This window comes from Panthera leo, chromosome D1, assembly GCF_018350215.1.
Source record: "Panthera leo isolate Ple1 chromosome D1, P.leo_Ple1_pat1.1, whole genome shotgun sequence".
NCBI classification, from domain to species: Eukaryota; Metazoa; Chordata; class Mammalia; order Carnivora; family Felidae; genus Panthera; species Panthera leo.
The window spans coordinates 107394983-107413294 of record NC_056688.1 but is presented as its reverse complement, the minus strand read 5'-3'; the positions used below and the strand labels follow the sequence as shown (position 1 = coordinate 107413294).

Sequence of the window (18312 nt, the reverse complement as noted above, 5' to 3'; positions counted from 1 at the left end):
TCCTTCACTGGCCTGAGGTGGCCACAGGGTGAAAGGTAAGCAGCTTACTGCCCAAGGTCTAGAAGGTTCCCCTGCCCTCCCTGCCCCCGCCTCGCTGAGCTGCTCTCTGCGCTGCTGGTGGCTGGACTGTTCTACCTTCCATACCTGTGGCCACACTGTTCCTTCCCTCTGCCAGAAGGCCTCGATGCCACTGCCTCCAGGTCGTACCCTCCTCCCCCTCCCCGACCTTCTCCCCAGCCTCTCAGGAAGGGTGGCCTGCCCTGACCAGCTCTGGGGGTTGCGCAGCTGCAGGGAAGGCACAGGGCAAGGCAGCCCCGCACGGTGAGTAAGGCCCACACCCATGCCTGCCCTGCGGCCAAGTGACTGGCTCAAATCCGAGCTGCTCTGAAGTGGCTGAAAGAGCTGGGCCCGTTTGCTTCAAGTCTCTGAGCCGGAACAGGGCAGTAACAGCTTACTCCGCACTGGATGACTACATCTGAAGATGCAGTTCTAAGTATCTGCCCTCCTCAGGACTATGCTCCTAAACACAGCAGGGGCCTAGTAATCCCGCCCGCTGCCAAGTGCAAGGCTGCCCAGGGACAAAAGGCAGAAGCCCCGAAGGCAGGGCCCGGAGATAGCAATGGCCTCCCTGACCCCCAGCCCCTCACAGGACACCCAGCACTGGTCAGGCCTCACCGGCATCTTCTTCCCCACACAGCTCACCTAGACTCCCCTCCCGGGAAGCTTTCCTGGACTCAATCAGTACTGCCCCCAGAGACGGTGCCCTTTGTACCCCTGTCAGGTGGTTTCAAGGCGCCAAGAGCCCTTTTGGGCTGAGGGTGCTCCTGGGAGGGGTTCAACAGAATCTATGAGAACGGTGGGGCTAAAGCTTGGCCCAGGTGGTGTGGGTGCCTCGAGCCAAAGCTCCCACCCGGAGGTTTAGGGTCTGAATGAGATCAGCCAAGGGTCGCCTGGGCGGCTCAGTCGGTTAGGCGCCCGACTTGGCTCAGGTTGCGATCTCGCGGTTTGTGCGTTCGAGCACCGCGTCGGGCTCTGTGCTGACAGCTCGGAGCCTGGAGCCTGCTTCGGATTCTTTCTCTCCTCTCTCAAAAGTAAATAGATAAACATTTTAAGTGAGATCAGCCAACACCCAGAGATCAAACCGTGGCTGCGAGCCAAGCTCTGTCCGCCTAGAGCCCTTCCAGATATACTCCCTCTGCACAGACCGTTCTTTCCCTTGTTTTTCAGACCACTGGCCCTTTCTCTGCTTCCTAACACTTCACTCAAAGGCTCTCCCCGACTGTCTCCTCAATTACATCAGGGTCCCCCATTAGCACCCCTTCAGCCCCTGCCCATAGTCTCACAGCCGTCACTGTCGTCAGGCCTGGCCCTCACCAACCAGCAATACACAACCAAGGAGTAAAGGTGAACCAGAAATGTTTATTGCAGAACTTTGGTCCAAGTTCCCATCCGGGAACTGGCCCCTCTTGGGTTTGGACCGGAGCCCTCTGTCCGGGGCTGCGCAGGTGAGACTGGGAAGGGGAGAAAGAGTATGTCTGGGCCCAGGGTCTCAGAGCTGCGAGATGATGTTGGAGGCCAGGCTGCAGGTGAGGCCTGTACCATCCGGTTCCACATTCAAGGACTTCACTACGCCATCCTCTACCACCATGGAGAACCTGCCAGAAGGAGAGACCGGGCCAACTGCAGCAGCCTGGGCCTGGAGGCTGGGAATGGAGCTTGGAGGGGTGGCAGGGGAACCCCACAGGGGGACCCTCCCACTTTTACCTCTTGAGCCGTCGGTTTCCAAAGAGAGACACCAGTGAATCATCTAGTAACAAACCTGTCTCCTAAAAGGAAAGGCAGAGACAAGACCTAGAAACTTCCAGAACAGAGCAAGCACCCCCACCCCACCCCACACACACCCAGCTGCTCCCCGTATTAGCCTCCAAGTTCCTGTATCCAAAGCCTGGCAGAGGGATCACCCTCTAGGGTGGGGGTTGCAGGGGTACACTCACCTTCCCAAAGGCCCCTGTGGGGTCAGCCAAGAGCCTAACCTAAGGAGGAAGTAAAGGTCAAAAGAAAAATCCCATACCTGGCCCCTGACCCCCCTCCCCCCCCCCACAGCACCCACACCTCACCTTGCCTCCAGAGTTGTGAGCTCGTCCCCACTCTTCGGTGACAAAGACATCATTAACGCTCAGGCAGGCTATCACCTGGACCCCTTTGGCCTTCAGAGCCTCAGCCTGCTCCACAAATCCTGGCAGGTGGGTCTAGGAGGGGGAAACGAAGGGTCAGCCCGGGGATACTTGCCTCGGCTCTTCAACCTCCCCTTGATCTCAGGCCACCCTCACTTCCCTCTCTGACACCTTTGATCCAACAATGAGAAGCGTGTAAGCCACACTTCCTTCTTGCCTTGGCCACAAGGAAGCTCGGATCCAAACTTAAGTGGTCTGTGGCCACCAGGAACTTCCTGTGGACAGGACTATAGTTTATTTACCCCGGTCCCAAAGGTCTTCCGTAGAGCCCCTCGCCGGCAAAATCAATAAGAGATGTTGGATTTGATTACAAAACCCTTTTCTCCCACATTCCTGGCACCACTACTGTTTCACAGCCTCCCCAGATTTTCTGAAGGCTCTGGTGTCCTTCACCTGCCTACTTTTTAAAAAAAAAATTTTTTAATGTTTATTTTTGAGAGAGAAAGAGAGAGAGAGAGAGAGAGAGAGAGAATGGGAGAGGGACAGAGAGAAAGGGAGACAGAATCTGAAGCAGGCTCCACGCTCGGAGCAAGCTGTCAGCACAGAGCCTGATGCGGGGCTTGAACTCACAAACTGCGAGATCATGACCTGAGCCCAAGTCGGACGCTTAACCGGCTGAGCCACCCAGGGGCCCCTCACCTGCATAATCTTGTTGCAAACTGCCCTAGGACTACGCGGAAGACCTACGAACAACACAGACGAACAACACAGACGTGGGCACAAGACTCCAACTGCGGAGTCCCAGAAGGCAGGTCTCACCTTGGAACAGCCAGGGGTAAAGGCCCCAGGGACTCCAAACAGCACTCCCTTCTTGCCCTTGAACAGCTCTGCCAGGTTCACCTTGTTCCCAGGTTCCCCTTCGAAAACCTCCACCGAAGGGATGGCCTCTCCTACCTAGACGGAAGGATTTGGTAAGGAGTTAGTTGGTTACCTGGTAAGTTACCAGGGGAGATTGACTAGATGAGGAGGGAAATGAGGGGGTGCATAAGGGAGGCCAAGGGTAGGGCGAGAAACCAGACCTGGCAATTGCTCCTGGTGGATTGGAGTTGATAGAGTTGGAATGTCCCAACCTGTCCAAGCTTCCAGAGGTCCCTCCCTGTGACCCTCCCCTCCCCACCCCCACCCGCCAGTTACTCCCAGGTTTCAAGGTGGCCCTATTCCTTTTACCAGCCTGTTGGTGACAACAGAAAAAAGGAGAGAAGGCCTCTCTGGGTGTTGCAAGGGATTGAGTCAACAACCCACTTTTCTGACCATAATGAAGTGGGATAGATGGGCAGGGGAGGAAGGGCAAGGGCTCCATTTGGGGGTGAGGAGGAGACCGTGGCAACAGGAGGGAGAGGACCCCGGCCAGGTCTGAGCATCCAGCCCCCAGGAAGAGAAAACGGAGGGCAAAGGAAGGTGAGAAAGTTGCCTGTAGGGAGGGGAGAGGGGGGGAGAGGAGGAGACGGGGTTGGGAGGGAAGTATAAAATAAAAGGAATCTCTCGGGGCACCTGGGTGGCTCAGTTGGTTAAGCGTGGGACTGATGATTTCTGCTCAGGTCACGATCTCACGGTTTGTGAGTTTGAGCCCCGATTCGGGCACTGTGCTAATAGCGTGCAGCCTGCTTAGGGATTCGCTCTCTCCCTCTCTCTCTCTCTGTCTCTCCCCCACTCTCTCTTTCTCAAAAACAAATAAATGAACGTTTTTTAAAAAGGAATCTCTCAAAAGGGATGGATCGGTCTGCCTGGGAGTGTGTGAGGGCTTCGTGGAGCCAGAGGAGGCAAGCAAAAGAAGGGCGTGTCAGGGATTGGGAGGAGGAGTAAGCAGGAGGAGGAGGAGGTCTCAGAAGAGTGTGGAAGGGGAAGGAGGGGGTGGTTGCAAGGAGCAGGGGATGGTTCCAGATGAGGGGTGAAAGACTCGGAGAAGAGTGGGAATTAGCCACGGGAGAAGTGGAATGGGGGGAGGCACAATATTGGCTTTCACAAAAAACACTTGTTTCAAACGATGGGTGAAGAACGATGCCCTGCAATAGAACAAAAACGTACAAGAGGGTACGGGGTTGGGGGGGGAGGGACATGTATGGGGGTTGAAAGGGGGCCCTGGACAAAGGAGATGGTTCCAGAAGGCGCAGGAGGCCATGGTTTTCAATCGCCTGAAAATGGTGGAGACCCGTCACAAGGTGTCGCAGGGTGGAAGTGAAAGGGGGACGGGTGGATATGGGGCATGCACGGGGTCTCGCTGAGGGGGATGAGGGAGAACTACGGAAGAGTCCAGCGCGGCGGGCAGCGGTCCGGAGGGCAGGAAAGAGGGTGATTCTCCTCCCGATCACCGGGACGGAGAACACTGGGAAGACGGGCGGGAGGGGAGGTCAGGCACAGCCCGGCCAGCGGTCACCTTGATTGGGGCCATAGCTGGGGCGGCGCTTCTGAAACCGCAGGCCCCTCCGAGCGTCCACTCCCCTCCTCGTCGCCGATACCCTCCTGCTCTCGCCGCCGCCGCCGATGCAGCCGACCCGATGGCAGTCGCCCGGACGAGAGCTGAGCCCGCCCTGCCACCTAGAAGACGCAGCCCAGCCAACTGCATGCCCATACTAGAGGCCACAATCGCTCCGCCCCCAGGCCCGAGCCTCGGCAGGAGGCGGGGCCTGGCGCTAAGCGCCCCCGCGGGACCCCGCGAAAGGCGGAGCCTCGGCTTCGCCCGCCCCCGGCGAGCCTCCTCCACCGCGCAGGCGTAGGGGCCCGTGCAGGGGCGGTGCTCCCGGGACGCTACGCTCGGCTTATTTACATTTGGGGCTGGACCACGGGGGCAGCAGCCAAGGGGCGGAGTTTCCGGCGGCCGCGCAACTTATTTGCATACAAGGGTGGGGGTGTCGCTGTTTTGATGTGCCTCATTTACGGATTCCTGCAGTGTTTCTTTTCCTTAACCGGAATTGAGGGGCGGGAGACGAGGGTGTCAGGCGCCCGCGTGGGAGAAAAACATGGCTTATTTTGCATTCAACGAAGACCCCTGCATTGCGGCGGCTTTACATGTGATTTACACTATGCATGATTTGTAGCGAATGGAAACCACTGGGCCTGCGCCGTAGCCATCACCTGCCGAGACGCTTCCGGTAGCAGCGCGTGATTCGACCAAGCTTTTTCAAATACCTCTCCGGCTAGCACGAGAAGCTCCAGCATTCCGTCACTTCCGCTCCTCCAAGCCGTCCAATAGGACAGAGACTGGAGCGGCCCCGGAAGTGATGCCACGGAGTTTCTAGCTTTTTCCGGTTCCGGCCTGGGGAGATTCCGTTTTGGCGACATGAAGCTGCTCACCCACAACCTGCTGAGCTCGCATGTGCGGGGGGTGGGGCCCCGTGGCTTCCCTCTGCGCCTCCAGGTATCGGCCGGGGGCAGTCTCGCGCCGGTGTCCTGGGGGACCAGGATCCGGCCCCGGCCTCACAAAACCCCTCCGCCCCGCAGGCCACCGAGGTCCGCATCAACCCCGTGGAGTTCAACCCCGACTTCGTGGCGCGTATGATACCCAAGGTGGAGTGGGCGGCGCTTCTGGAGGCGGCGGATACCGTGAGGACCCTTCCCCACGCCCGTGCTCGCCCTGAGTCGGGGGGGTGGACGGGGTCGGTGTCACCGCAGGCCAGGTAGCCTGGCAAGGGGTCGGCATGCCCAGAGGTGATTTAGGCCTTTGCCCACAGTTGCACCTGGTCGAGGTACCCAAAGAGCCGATTGAAGGGTATGAGCATGACGAGAAGTTTCTGAGGAAGATGCACCACGTGCTGCTGGAGGTGAGAACCTGCCCATCGCCCGTTTCCCCGGCCAGTCAGGCCGATGCTTCAAGTGCTCAGCTCTGTGTCCCGCTTTCCCGCAGGTGGATGTGTTGGAGGGCACCCTGCAGTGCCCAGAGTCTGGACGTCTGTTTCCCATCAGTCGTGGGATCCCCAACATGCTGCTGAGCGATGAGGAAACTGAGACTTAATCGTGCGAGTCGCTAGTTTTTCATTCTGTAATTGTGTATATCTTAGTTCAAGATCATGTGTATCCCCAACCCTTGAGCCAGTGATACGCAAAACAGTGTTCTTGAGCTCGATATATTTTTTTTTTTCTCATTAAAGGTTCAAAACCAAAAGCGGTTTCTCTTTGCAGCAAATATACATTAAAATAGAGTCTCTGTACAGCCAAGGGCTCTGGGCCCTGGCTTGCCCTATGTCCCTGCACCTCCCTGGCCAAACCCAAAAATAAATATAGTGTTATTGCTCTGCAGGGCATAGAGGCAGTGCTCCCCCTACCCCCTGAGGAGGCCGGGTGGGAGCTGATGGGGGGGGGGGGACCCTGGCCACCCCAGGGGTCCAGGGGCTGGAGCCTGCTTGGAGTTATTGCTTCAAGGGGGGGCAGTAATGCCCAATGCAAATGATGAGGAGAGGAGCGAAGGGGGCAGGGGCCTTTGCTCTCCAAAAACCCCTCTGCTCTGGAGAGGGGGTTGGATTAAGCAGCAGCAAAAGCATCACCCACTGGGAGACTGTGGCCTCCACTCCCTTCCCTCCCTGAGATCAGGCTTCTGCCCCCCCCCCACATACGTCCCCTGCAGCCCCCTATGGCTTCCGCAAGGCCCCCTTAACACTCTGGGGGCACGTTATGGCTTGCAAGGGACAGCACTGTGCCCAGAGCCTGGACACACACGTTCCCAGCTTCTAAGACCCCCTGGGAGGGGGGAGGGGAGGGCGTAGGGCCTGCTCCCAGGGGCTGATGGTATTGCCCTGGCCCTGCCAGCAGGCTGTGGCTCTGCCCAGACCCCAGCTCTGCCCCCTTGGGGCTGACCCCATACTGGGCGGGTCCTGCCAGCACCCCCACCCATGCCCACCCCTTGCCTCAGTCCATCATGGCCTCGAGCATCTCCAAGAAGAGCTTGTGCATGGGCACCTTGCCCTCCAGCTTCACCCCATAGAAATGGGCCAGCACTTTGCCCGCTGTCTGGCGAAGGAGTGGTAATGTGAGCAGCAGCCTGCCTGCCCGCCGCCGCTCGGCACCCCCTCCGGGGCCCGCCCGGCCTGCTTCGTACTCCAGCAGGGCCTCGTGTAGAGCTTCTCGCAGCTGCTCCACGGCCTCGGCATCCTCGATGTGCACAGAGTCTGCAAGGAGGGAGGAGAACGAGGCTGACGTGGGCCAGCTCCAGAAAGGGCACAGCCGACACCTGCTTGGGCACCCTTGGATGGGGCCTGAGAAGCCAGGCACAGGTTCGAGGGGCTGGCTGGGGCACCAACTCCCTGCCCCTGCCCATGAGCCAGGACCCACACGTCCCCCCCCCCCCCCCGCCCCGCCCCCCGCAACTATAGCCACCTCTTGTCCTCCCCGCCTTCCCCTCCACTAAATCGTTCACCTTTCCATGTGAGGACGACACTAGAGCTCAAAACCCTACATGCGGTTCCTGGGCCTGCCCTCGCCTTCTTCGTGACTTTGAACAAATCACCCTTCTTCCCTAAGCCCCAGTTTTCCCGGTCGGCAAGATGAGACCGGGCCACCATCAGAGCTGCAAGCTGGAAGGCCTTAGGGAGACCCCTGTCCCTGCCTGCCCCGGACTCACCTGAATTGGCAAGGGCCAGGGCTTTCAGCAGGACATACTCCTCACGCTCCAGCCTCAGGGCCTGTAGTCGCCTCACCAGCTGCAGCAGGGCAGCCCCGAGTTCCCCCAAGCCGGCTGCTCGCGCTCCCTCTTCATCCAGGACCAGGTCCTCGGCGAAAGCCAGCTCATCCTGCAGTGGCAGCGAGCGCTGGGCCACGCCCAACACCAAGACCTCCATCCATACGCTCTGCAGCACTGACATCTGGTCAGACAGGGACAGTGACGAGAAGCCTGGAGGACAGTGGGAAGCAGACCTGGCTGAGCAAGTTCGTCAGAGCCAGGCGTGGCCTGGCCTACACAGGGAAGCCCCACATCACCTGGCCCCTTTACCTGGGATGCTCTTGGCCCAGCTGATGGTGACCACGATCTCCCGGTCAAAGAGGTCACAGAGGGTAGCCACGGCCGGGAGGTGTCCGTCAGGACCCGCTGGGTCAGGCATGGCATACAGCTTCTCAGGCTCAACCACCAGCAGATGGGACACCAGTGCATTTACTGGGGCTGCAGTGATAGTTGGAAAAGGCACTCGAATGCATCACCTTGCAGGCCCCTTCGGGGTCCAGCATCTTCCCAGAATTCCTTCCCCGATGGCCTTCTGAGGAGCCGCTGGCCAGCCACTCTTGGGACACCTGTCTCCAGGAAGGGCTCTCACTACTTCCCAGGGGAAAGCCAAGTCCACGGCCAAGTTCGGAGTGTGAGAAAAACCGGTCCCTGTGCCCAGCTGTGCGACCCAGGGACTGGTGACAAAAAGGTATTTTCAAACACACGTCTTCAGGGAAATGGGAACAGACGAAGGGAAAATTGGGGTCCTGGTGCCCAAGATAACCACTGCTCTGGGGGCACCGACACCTAACGGGCCTCTCGTGTCCTGGCCCCACCCCAACCCTAGAGCTCCAAGGACCTCCAGCTCTCACCGGTTTTCCGAGGGCCTCCAGCTCCCGCCAGCGGTCCCGCAGGGAAGGAGCCCGGGAAGGGCAGTGGGTCCACCTCTGGCCGCCGCTTGTACTTCTGCCGCCCTCCCCGCACACGGTCCAGACGCACTCCTTGAATTGCAGGACAGCGCTGTGTCCACGGGACTGGGCGGGGGGGGTACTTGCTCTACAGAGCCCCCCTGCCCAGTTGAGTCCACCAGAACTTCCCAGGCCTTGCCCACCCCAGCCCCAGGCACCCGGGCCCCTGCCCAGCGCTCACCCTCCTTGAGCATGCCCACCCGCAGGCACTTGGTGAAGCGACAGGCCTGGCAAGCCTTGCGTCTCCGCTTGGTGATCTCGCACTCGTTGGAGGCCGGACAGCTGTACTCGATGCTCCCTGCCAGAAAGAGGCAGAGCTCCAGTGGCGGCCTCCCAGGGCCCAGAAGACAGGAGAGCCCCGACTCCCGCCCCCTCCCCCCACCCCAGGCAAGCGCAGGTCTAGAGAGAGCAGGGGTGCCGGGAGTGGGGCAGTGAGGGGAACGGCCCCCCCTGGGCCCCTTCCCTGGGCAAGGGAAGCCTGGGACCGGGGTAGCCAGGAGGCTGATCTCCACCCCGAGCCTCTTGTCAAGCTGCATCTCTGGGCCCTCCTGCCCTCAGCTGCTCTCCTCATCTTACTCGGCCTAGAGGAGCATCTAATGCTGCGGATCGTGTCCTGCTCCTACAAACATGAACGCTTTTTGTCTTTTGCCTCTAGAATGCCACATTCCTGGGGTGCCTGGGTGGCTCAGTCGGTTGAGCGTCCAACTTCGGCTCAGGTCATGATCTCACGGTTTGTGAGTTCGAGCCCCGCGTCGGGGCTCTGTGCTGACAGCTCAGAGCCTGGAGCCTGCTTCGGATTCTGTCTCCTTCTCTCTCTGCCCCTCCCCACTTGTGCTCTCTCTGTCTCTCAAAAACGAATAAACGTAAAAAAAAAAAAAAAAATTTAGAACGCCACATTCCTGGTTTCTCTTCCGTTGGAGAACCCCAGGGCTGCCCTTGGACCCTGTCCCCCCTGACTCAGATCCCATAGTGAGCTCACCAGTCGTGGGCCTTCCAATTTCTATCTCCAGACCCGCGTGAATGCTAGACTTCTATTCTACTGCCTCCTCGACATCTTGTACGTCTAGAAGGCGTTGCAAACTTAACCTGTCCTAAAAGGAGCCCCGGACCCACCAGTCCCAACACCCGCAGCTCCATCCGTCCAGGTCCTCGGGCAGAAATCCAGAAGAACATCTCCTCTCACACCCAAACCGAACCGGTCAACAAAGCCGGGGCCAGCTTGACCTCCTCGTAGGTTCCAGACGCTGACCCGTTCTGCCCGGGCACCCGCTTCTTATCCTCGACCCCAGTTTACCATCACCTCACCGCACCTCGTGCTGGTCGCCTCCTCTGTCCTTTTCTCCTTCAGCGAGTGTGGACACGGGTGCCAGAGGCAACCCCTTAAACTCAAGTCAGATCCCGCCCCAACCTTGCTCAAAACCCTCCAGTGATTTCCCTTCCGGGTTAAAGCCCGAGCGAGGCCGATGAGGCCTACAGCCCCCCCCCCCCCCCCCTTGCTGTGAGAGTGTCAGGTGCCCTTCTGCGGGCTTCGGCTGCTTGTCCCTGCCTGACGGCTTCTCAGCAGCTCTCCGCACCAGCTACGCACGTAGGCATCTTCGTTCTCTGTCTTCCCGCTCCGGCGTCTGCTTCATGATGGCCAAGACCGCCGAGCGCGAGAACAGGGCCTGGCTGTAGTGCAGGTCCTAACAACTGGCTGAATGAACGCGTGGTGGCCCTCCCGGCCCCACGGGGCTACCACGAGGCCTGAGTGACGCAGCCAGCCAACGCGCCCTTGGCCCGCGCATTCCTTCCCACGGTGTGCCTTCTCCTATGCCCCATATCCAGGCCTGCGTGCACAGCTCAAGACACCTCCTCGGGGAAGACCTCCAGGAGAGCCCCCAGCCCGGCCAGGTTCCTTGGCACACATCCTCCTCGTCCCCCTGCGGCACGTGCAACGGCCGTACTACGACACTTCTGTGCAGCTCACCATTTTCTCGCTCCCCTCTGCTACAATGAAAGTGGCTTCAGGACGGGAGCGGTTCTGCCACCATCCCAGCTAGGTCCCCACGCCTGAAACAGTGGCCGGGACAGCCAAGCGCAGGTCTGTGAGGAACAAGGGCTCTGGAGGCCCATCCCGACCCTACCACTTACCGACCGTGTGACCTCGGGCAAGTCCCGTACCTAAGCCCTCAACCCCTCAGTTTTCCCAGCGATAAAACTAGGATAAAAACAGGACTTTCTACAAAGATGGCCGGTGAGAACTCAAGGGAATATCGCAGTTAACACAGGCAGCATGGTTCACAGCGCCCAAATGCTCAACAAGTGATTGCCATTGGGGCGCCTGGGTAGCTCAGTCAGTCAAGCATCTGACTTCGGCTCAGGTCCGTGAGTTCGAGCCCCACGTCGGGCTCTGTACTGACGGCTGAGAGCGCGGAGCCTGCTTCGGATTCTGTGTCTCCCTCCCTCTCTGCCCCTCCCCGCCTCACGCGCACGCTCTTTCTGTCTCTCTGTCTCGCAAACATAAAAACATTAAAAATCAAAACAAAAAAACAAAAAAAAAAACTTGCTATTTACGGCTAGCGCTCAGTAAAGATTTGTCAACCGAGTCAACGGAGAGTGAAAGGTTCCAGGGTGGGTAGAACCTGTTAGTTCACTGACCTTCAGAACCAGAAGAGAGCACAAGTGGTTTTAGAGCAGTGGGTCTTGGCCAGATCAAAACCCACTGGAACGTCACAACCCACTGGGAGCCATCGGTCCGAAGTTCAGTTATAAGTCATAAGCAGAGGCAGCAGTCAGCGGCGGACCTAAATCGACCCAAGTTCAAATCCCGGTTCTGCCATTTTCTACCTGTGGGACTCGAACAAGGTTTTAAAAAGCTTCCTGGGCCTCCGCCATGGTCCCAGTGCTGGCACCTTATGGGTTGCCGGGGGAGTAACAGATCAGACGTATAGAGGGCACAGTGCCTGGCTTAGGGTAAGCCCTCAAGAAATGCTCCCCAAAAGTACACGGTATCTAAGCCCTGAAGTAACCAGTGATTTCCATAAAAACAGAAGGAACGAGCACATCTCAAGTAATGCTTATTATGTCTCCGTCTTGCTCACTCATGTTTTGCTAGGTTTTCCCTGAGTGAGAAGAATTCAGCAAGAACTGGCAGCAGGCCTGTTTTACCTAAAAAGTCTTTTTAAAGTTAGGTGCTGAAATATGACGTAGCTGCTCTCAGTTACCCATAAAAACCTGCCTTGTGCTGCTGCTGCTGCTGCTGCTGCTTTGGGGAAATCCACCAAAGGGGAATGTTCTATGCTGCTGAGAGGTGAGCAGCTGCCAGAAGCTAGAAGAACATTTTGGAGCGGGCAGAGTCTGCCTCAAATTCTTCAGAGCCACTGTGGAAGGTGCTAGGCCTACGGTACCCAGAAGCCTAAGAAGGCTTCCCGAGGCCTCTCTCACGTTCCACCTCCAATCCATCAACACATCCTGGTAGCTTTCACTTTGTAGCAAAATGGCATTCCCAGGAGGTAGGAGGAACCCGGGAACCCCAAGTTGTACCGCAGCTGTCTGGGGGCCTACTGCCACCCGTTGCGGGACTCTAGGCCCAGAGGGCAAAGGGCATAGGAGTGTGGTGGGGGCTCACCCTGGATGGTCCTCTTGAAGAAGGCTTTGCAGGCCTCACAGGACGCCACACCATAGTGGTAGCCGGAGGCCACATCCCCACAGACCAGGCAGAGGCGTTTGGGCAGGGAGCTGAGCACCAGCTTCCCACCACCCTGCTCGCCAGGCCCAGCCCCCTCCCCATCCTCCTCTTCCTTGTGGCCTGGGAGGCAGCGGGTGGGAGCTGGGCCAGGGGCCAGGGCCACTGGGGGCTCGGTCTCGGTCTCCGAGGAACCCTTTGGGCTGTCGGGGCTGGCTGGCTCTGCCTTGATGTAGAGAGGTTCAATGCCCACCACCTGGCTGGACATGGCGCTGGTCACCTGCAGGGAGAGACCTGTCAGGTCACAGGGAGACACTGGGATGGGGGGTGGAGACACCGTGCCACCCGGGTTGCCCAACCCCAGGCCTAGAGCCAGGCTTCCAGACTCACTGCGGGGGAGGGAAGGGGGGCAGAGTCCAAGGAAGGGCTGCCCATGAAGACGCCCCCCCCCCCCAGCTGTTGCTATGGGAACAGAGTCTCCAAAGCCTCCAGGGCCTGTAAGTGATGGCAAGGTCTCCTACTTGGGATCCCGGAGGAGGCCTGGAAACTCCTTACTCCCACTCAGAGCCCGGAAGCGGGGTAATCTTAGTCCCCAGGCAATCTTCAACCCCTTCTGAAATCCCCAGCCAGTAGCAAGGTACCTCTCAATTTTCACCAGATGTTGGGGACCTCCATGACCTCCCCCTCACCTGGGTGTCCTCCATTCAGAAGCGCAAACCAGGCACACAAGGGCAGTTGATGTGCTCACAAGTGTGGGTTCACACACTCCCACTCACCTGGGTTCTAGGTGTCTTCACATGCTCACACATGCTCACTCTCTGCGGGGCACTTCCCATGCCTCACCCATGGCCTTCCCCAGACCCCACCTCTCACCCGTGCTCCCATTAATCTTCACGCACTCCCCCCAAAGTTCACACCCCATAAACAAAGTCACACTCAAGGCTCACAATCACCCCCCACACACAAACTCACTCCCACTCACCATGCCCCCCCACACCGACACACACTGGCATAGACTTCTGGGAACACACTCAGAGCCTTTCCACACCTGACACACCGCCCCTCCTGCCCAAGCATGCCAATCCCCTGCCCACCCGCGGACGCGGCTCCACCTCCCTACACCCCACCCCACCCCCCAACCCCCGGGAAGCACATTCACTCTTCCATTCCCGCTGCCGCAGAATCTTCCACCTCTGGGGCGCCCCGCCCCCCCCCCCCCAACCTGCGCACACCTACGGGAAGTTGCCTAAAGTTGCTTCGCCTCCCCTCCCCCTCCGCCCGCGGGGGACCTCTATCAGGTTATCAGGAAGTAAATGGGGAGCGCCAAGGAGGAGGAAGTTCTCCCCCGCCGGTGCGATGACCTTTGACCCAGAGAGGAGGGTGGCCCAAGGCCCCTTTGAGCGCCCCCACGTGGTCTTCAAAGCCCCTTCTCCAACAGGGAACCCTCCCTATCTTCCACCCCGGCCCGCCCCTGGGACTTCGACTTGCTCCAGGTGCCGGATTGAACCCTGCCCTGGGACTGGACCCGAGGCCCAAGCCTGACCCTGGCCAGGACCTGCAGCCCGAGCCAGAACCGGCCCCTGTCCCGGGCCGACGCACTAAGACCTGAACGCCGGATCCCGCCCAGACCCTAACCCCGTCTGGCTCTCGACCCGGTCCCAACCGTGACCCGGGCTGGTCCTGGAGCCGGACCCGCCCGGAGCCCGCCCCCCCGCCCGCCTCCCAACCGCGCTCGCACATGGCCCCCGCGCCCCGCCCGTCCACCCCCACAGCGGCGCTCCCCTCCGCCCCCGGACCTGGGGCTCCGGCAGGGCGGGCGGGCAGGCATGGGGGCCGAGCGGCCCGGAGCGCCGGGGTGAGCCTGGGGCCGCGAGCGGCCCCTCCTCCGCCGCCTCCTCGGGCCGCACCGCCCCGCCGCGCCGCGTCCCCTCACTCGGCGGCGCCGCCGGCGGCTTGTAGGACACAAAAGGACATCGCGGCCGCTTCCTACTCTGCTTCCTCCAGCTGACAGCGGGGGTGGGGCCGGCCGTGCGCATGCAAAGCAGGGGGCGGGGCTCGGCGCCCTATGCTAATCAGACAAGTGGGGCAGGCAGCGCCTGCGTGCCCGGACCGGTCGAGGCGGAGCCGGCGAAGCCAGAGGGCGGGCCTTCACGAAGGTCCCGCCCACCGCCGCCGAGCCAGATTGGCGCACTCGGGGAGGCGGCCGCCAAGGGGGAGGGGCCAGAGGAGACTCGGCTAGGGGGTTGGAACCATGAGCGCTCTTACGTAACGAAGGAGGCGGAGCGCGCTGTGCGCGAGAGGAGTGGGCGAGGTGGCTCAGGGGCCGCAGTTGCGGGGCAGGGAGACTTACATATGTAAATGAGGCGGGAGGAACAGAGAGGTTAGTGTAACTGCATATGCATGAAGGGCGGAGCCTAGCGTGCCCATACTAGAGAGGCGCTGCCCCTTTCCCTTCTCCCCCTTCCCCCAAGATTACTCCATCGGGGCACTTGGACCGCAGATCCAATATCCCCACAAAGCCGCTGGACCCGGGGTGGGAGAAGCAGACATTAAACATGCAAGAACTCCTGGATTTCAAGTCCCGGGAAGGCGGAGCCAATAGGGCCTGGACAGAAGAACGCTCAAGGTCACTGCGGTGACCGAGTGAAGGTCACGGGGAAAGGCGGGGCCACGTGCGTCCGCCTCACGCGGGCAGCCACGCACTGACTCACCGATTGTGCACTAGAGTCTTTTATTTCTCTAGGACTCAAATTCCACGTGGACGGGGTCAGGTTTGGGTCTGGGGACAGGACAAGGGCCCGGGGCCGGAGTCCGGCTGTCCCTCGAGCCCGGGGCGGTGCTCTCAGTACGCCAAGAGGTTCAGCCTCTTGCTCCGGCGCCTCTTGAGCCCTTCGATAGATCGCTGCAGCTGCTTGGTCAGGAAGTGGTCCCGGCCTATGGCTGACCGGTAGCCTGGAGGGCAGAGCTCCGCTTAGGGCAGCGAGCAGGGGGCATGGCCTCCCCAGCAGTGCGTGCCGCATGTGAGAATTGAGCAACCGCGGGTGATTTGGGGTGGCAGGAGCGCTTGGCGCTCGGGTGTGTGTTAATCTGGGAAACTTTGAATCTCCAAGGTGCTGGGCCCTGACGGTTTTCTTTCAAAAGGCCAAGTCATACACCTGCACTCCAAACAGATGGGGGGTGTGGAGGAGGATCAGAGTGTTGAGGTGGAGGGTGGATGAGGGCAAAGTTAGCGATGTTGGCAGGCCTGAACTAGGACGGTGGTAGCCTGCAGCTTTGTGAACCCCTGCTGGGCCACCCACTCTAAGTGATTAGCCAGCAACCCCTCCGTTATTTCGTAAGCAGGGCAAACAAGGGAACTTTCACCCAAGGAATCCATTGTTCAGAGGTTCCTCACAGCACCAAGGGAGGGGGCCAAGACCCCACAAAGATTGTCATCCCCATTCGGCAGGGGGATGGAAACAGCTTTAGAAAAGCCACATCAGCTAAAAGGGAGCTGCCCCAAGGCTGGAGCCCAGGCCTCATGCTCTCCCCACTGGGTGTCCCTGTGGCCAGTCCCCCGACTTTTTACTTATGGTGGGGCTCCTGGAACATCGGTGGGTGGTAAGGGAATCTGACAGGGTAGACACATCCTGAACTCCCACTCCCAGAGGCCTGAGCCCTGCAAAATCCCCCAGGGTCTCTTGTGGGGTCTGAGGGAGGGGCTTACTCCGGAGGGCTTTGGTGAGGATTTCCAGAGCTTCATTCTCCATGAGTTCCATCAGAGGCAGTGGCAGCTGGAGAGGCAGCAAGAGGTTCAGATGTCCAAGGGACCCCGGCCCTGCCCAGAGCTGAAGTGCCCCACCTGCTTGCTCCCTCTAGCCCCAAGACCCCCAACTAACATGCCTGCCCCACCACCCTAGGAAACACCCTCCCCCCTTCACCTCTGCCACCCCCACTCGCCCATCCCCCACTCCACTAAAACCCCTCATCTCCCTGGGTGCTGCTAACCCTGTTCTGCTGCTCCACCCAGTAGGCTCGATGGGGTGTGTGCTTCAAGATATTGAGCGATGACTCTGAGGAAGACATTTCTGGAAGAGAAAAGAGAGATCAGTCATCTCCGGACTGCTGGGTCTGCCCCGGAGCAGAGGAAATGTATGGGCAGGCATGTGATTGGGGGGGGGGGGGGGGCGGCGGGGAGTGGCCTTCAGAGACCAGCCCCAGGTGCCACCTTATTGGAAAACAGTATGGGACAGTAATTTGCCACCCTGGGCTTTATTGGCCCCCTCACCAAGGTTCCAGTTCTGACTACCGCATTGTGTGAGGCTTAGGAGCAGTGACTGAAACTTTCTGACTCTCAAGTTCTTTGTCTGTAAAATGGGGTAATAAGAATGGCCCCTCTACAGAGGTGGTGAAGTTTAAGGCGATCGTGCAAAGGAAGTCCAGTGCCTGGCACTCAATAAATGGCAGTTACTATATTGTTATCAGTTCCAGTCCCCTGATGAAGGGGCCCGGAGGCGGCGGGGGGGGGGGGGGGGGGGGGAGAAGGGGGGGCGGCGGGGGGCAGCCGGGGGGGGGGGCAATCCCCAAACAGTGCCCAGGAAGAAGGAGGTACTTAAAAATTGTAACCAATGACTGAGTGAATGAAAGATAGGCACGTCCTCAACGAGAGCAAATCCATACACAAGAAAATAACTTCCTCCTCTCAACTATCCCAATGATTCCATTAAAAGCAGGAGTCCTACCGCGCTGCCTCTGCGCCTTTTGGCGGGGGTGGGGGGTGGGGGTGGGTGGTTGTCTCGGGCCGGGCGCGCCTGGGCCACAGGACCTTGTATGACGCCTTCCCAGTAGGGGGCGCTCCAAGCATGATTGATTTAAAGCGTGAAAGATGAGAGAGGGCGCCCCGCCCAGGAAGGGAATCCTGGAAACTTGGGTCCCATAGCTTCCCACCCGCCTCCCCTCCACTTTACATCAGCAGATACAGGTCCTGGCCAGCCCCCTGCCCTGTGGATACCCACAGCCTGGTGAGGCCACACTGACCAATCTCGGTCTTGGAATCGACGTCCCCCTCCTCTAAATGGCTTCCCAGGGAGCTTTCCTGACGGAGCTGCAGCTCCAACAAGGAGTGATCCTCCAGCTCCTCCTGCTTGAAACTGTCCTTGTACTCTCCGTGATCCCAACCACCGTCCGAGTCACGGCGGGCCTTCTCGTTGTACCACCGGCGAGTCTTGCTGTGTGCGCTGCCGTCCTCCAGGTCGGAGTCCTCGCAGACATTGGGCAGAGGCACATTCAGCTTCGACTGCGACAGCGTGGCCCTGGTCCACAGATTCCGGATGTCGTTGTCTGGTCTGGACGTGTCTGAGCCACCGCTGCCCAAAGACGCCTGTGGGCCACATACAACGAGGGAAGCCAAGGGCAGCGGGGAGTGGGGAAGGAGAGGAAGAGCAGGCTGGGGGACGGGGACCCTGAGCCCTGCCAGGGCCACGACTCCGTGGAGTCGGCTCAAGGCTCCGCTTTGGGCTCTTTGGGAGTTGCCCCGGGGCCAAGGCTGAGGGAGAGGAGAGCCGGGGACCCAAGCTGGACTCAGTCTGGGGGCTCGCAGGGTGTGGGGGCCCGGGAAGCGTTCTTACTCTGAAAGGCTTTTCCTCCATGGTTCTGCCCCCAACGGACCCAGTCGCCACAGGCCTCGGGGCAAGGAGGAGGGCGTCACGCTCCAGGAGCGGGGAGGGGCAGGGTCGCGTTCCCGAATGGAATGGCGCTGCGGGTCTCGCGAGGGAGAGTTCAATCTACAACCCCCACACTAGACGCCATTATCCCCTCCCCACCCACCCACACCCCCGC

At 59.8% G+C, this 18312-nt stretch overlaps 4 protein-coding genes across 6 annotated transcripts; 1 reads left to right on the top strand and 3 right to left on the bottom strand.

Moving 5' to 3' along the window:
* Positions 1 to 1399: 1399 nt before the first annotated feature.
* PRDX5 (peroxiredoxin 5) lies at positions 1400 to 4932 on the bottom strand. The gene is made up of 6 exons (XM_042905221.1): positions 4609 to 4932; positions 2994 to 3128; positions 2118 to 2249; positions 1995 to 2033; positions 1765 to 1826; positions 1400 to 1655 (listed from the first exon to the last, which is right to left on the bottom strand). Exons 1-6 carry the CDS (start codon positions 4801 to 4803, stop codon positions 1550 to 1552), a joined length of 669 nt encoding a protein of 222 aa, XP_042761155.1. The 5' UTR covers positions 4804 to 4932; the 3' UTR covers positions 1400 to 1549.
* Positions 4933 to 5447: 515 nt separating this feature from the next.
* Positions 5448 to 6333, top strand: TRMT112 (tRNA methyltransferase activator subunit 11-2). Its single transcript, XM_042905223.1, has 4 exons — positions 5448 to 5589; positions 5673 to 5774; positions 5903 to 5992; positions 6076 to 6333. Exons 1-4 carry the CDS (start codon positions 5512 to 5514, stop codon positions 6181 to 6183), a joined length of 378 nt encoding a protein of 125 aa, XP_042761157.1. The 5' UTR covers positions 5448 to 5511; the 3' UTR covers positions 6184 to 6333.
* Positions 6280 to 14471, bottom strand: ESRRA (estrogen related receptor alpha). 3 transcript variants are annotated; one of them, XM_042905220.1, is made up of 7 exons: positions 14292 to 14471; positions 12439 to 12775; positions 9013 to 9129; positions 8736 to 8864; positions 8155 to 8322; positions 7786 to 8055; positions 6280 to 7333 (listed from the first exon to the last, which is right to left on the bottom strand). In XM_042905220.1, the coding sequence occupies exons 2-7, from the start codon at positions 12761 to 12763 to the stop codon at positions 7074 to 7076; spliced, it is 1269 nt and encodes a 422-aa protein (XP_042761154.1). In that variant the 5' UTR covers positions 12764 to 12775; positions 14292 to 14471; the 3' UTR covers positions 6280 to 7073. The 3 variants fall into 3 exon arrangements, with proteins under 3 accessions (XP_042761154.1, XP_042761153.1, XP_042761152.1); XM_042905219.1 differs by lacking the exon at positions 14292 to 14471 and adding an exon at positions 13137 to 13638; XM_042905218.1 differs by lacking the exon at positions 14292 to 14471 and adding an exon at positions 13272 to 13638.
* A 738-nt stretch (positions 14472 to 15209) lies between these two features.
* Positions 15210 to 18212, bottom strand: CATSPERZ (catsper channel auxiliary subunit zeta). The gene is made up of 5 exons (XM_042905222.1): positions 18102 to 18212; positions 17512 to 17854; positions 16483 to 16562; positions 16202 to 16268; positions 15210 to 15447 (listed from the first exon to the last, which is right to left on the bottom strand). The coding sequence occupies exons 1-5, from the start codon at positions 18120 to 18122 to the stop codon at positions 15338 to 15340; spliced, it is 621 nt and encodes a 206-aa protein (XP_042761156.1). The 5' UTR covers positions 18123 to 18212; the 3' UTR covers positions 15210 to 15337.
* Between the last annotated feature and the right edge of the window lie 100 nt (positions 18213 to 18312).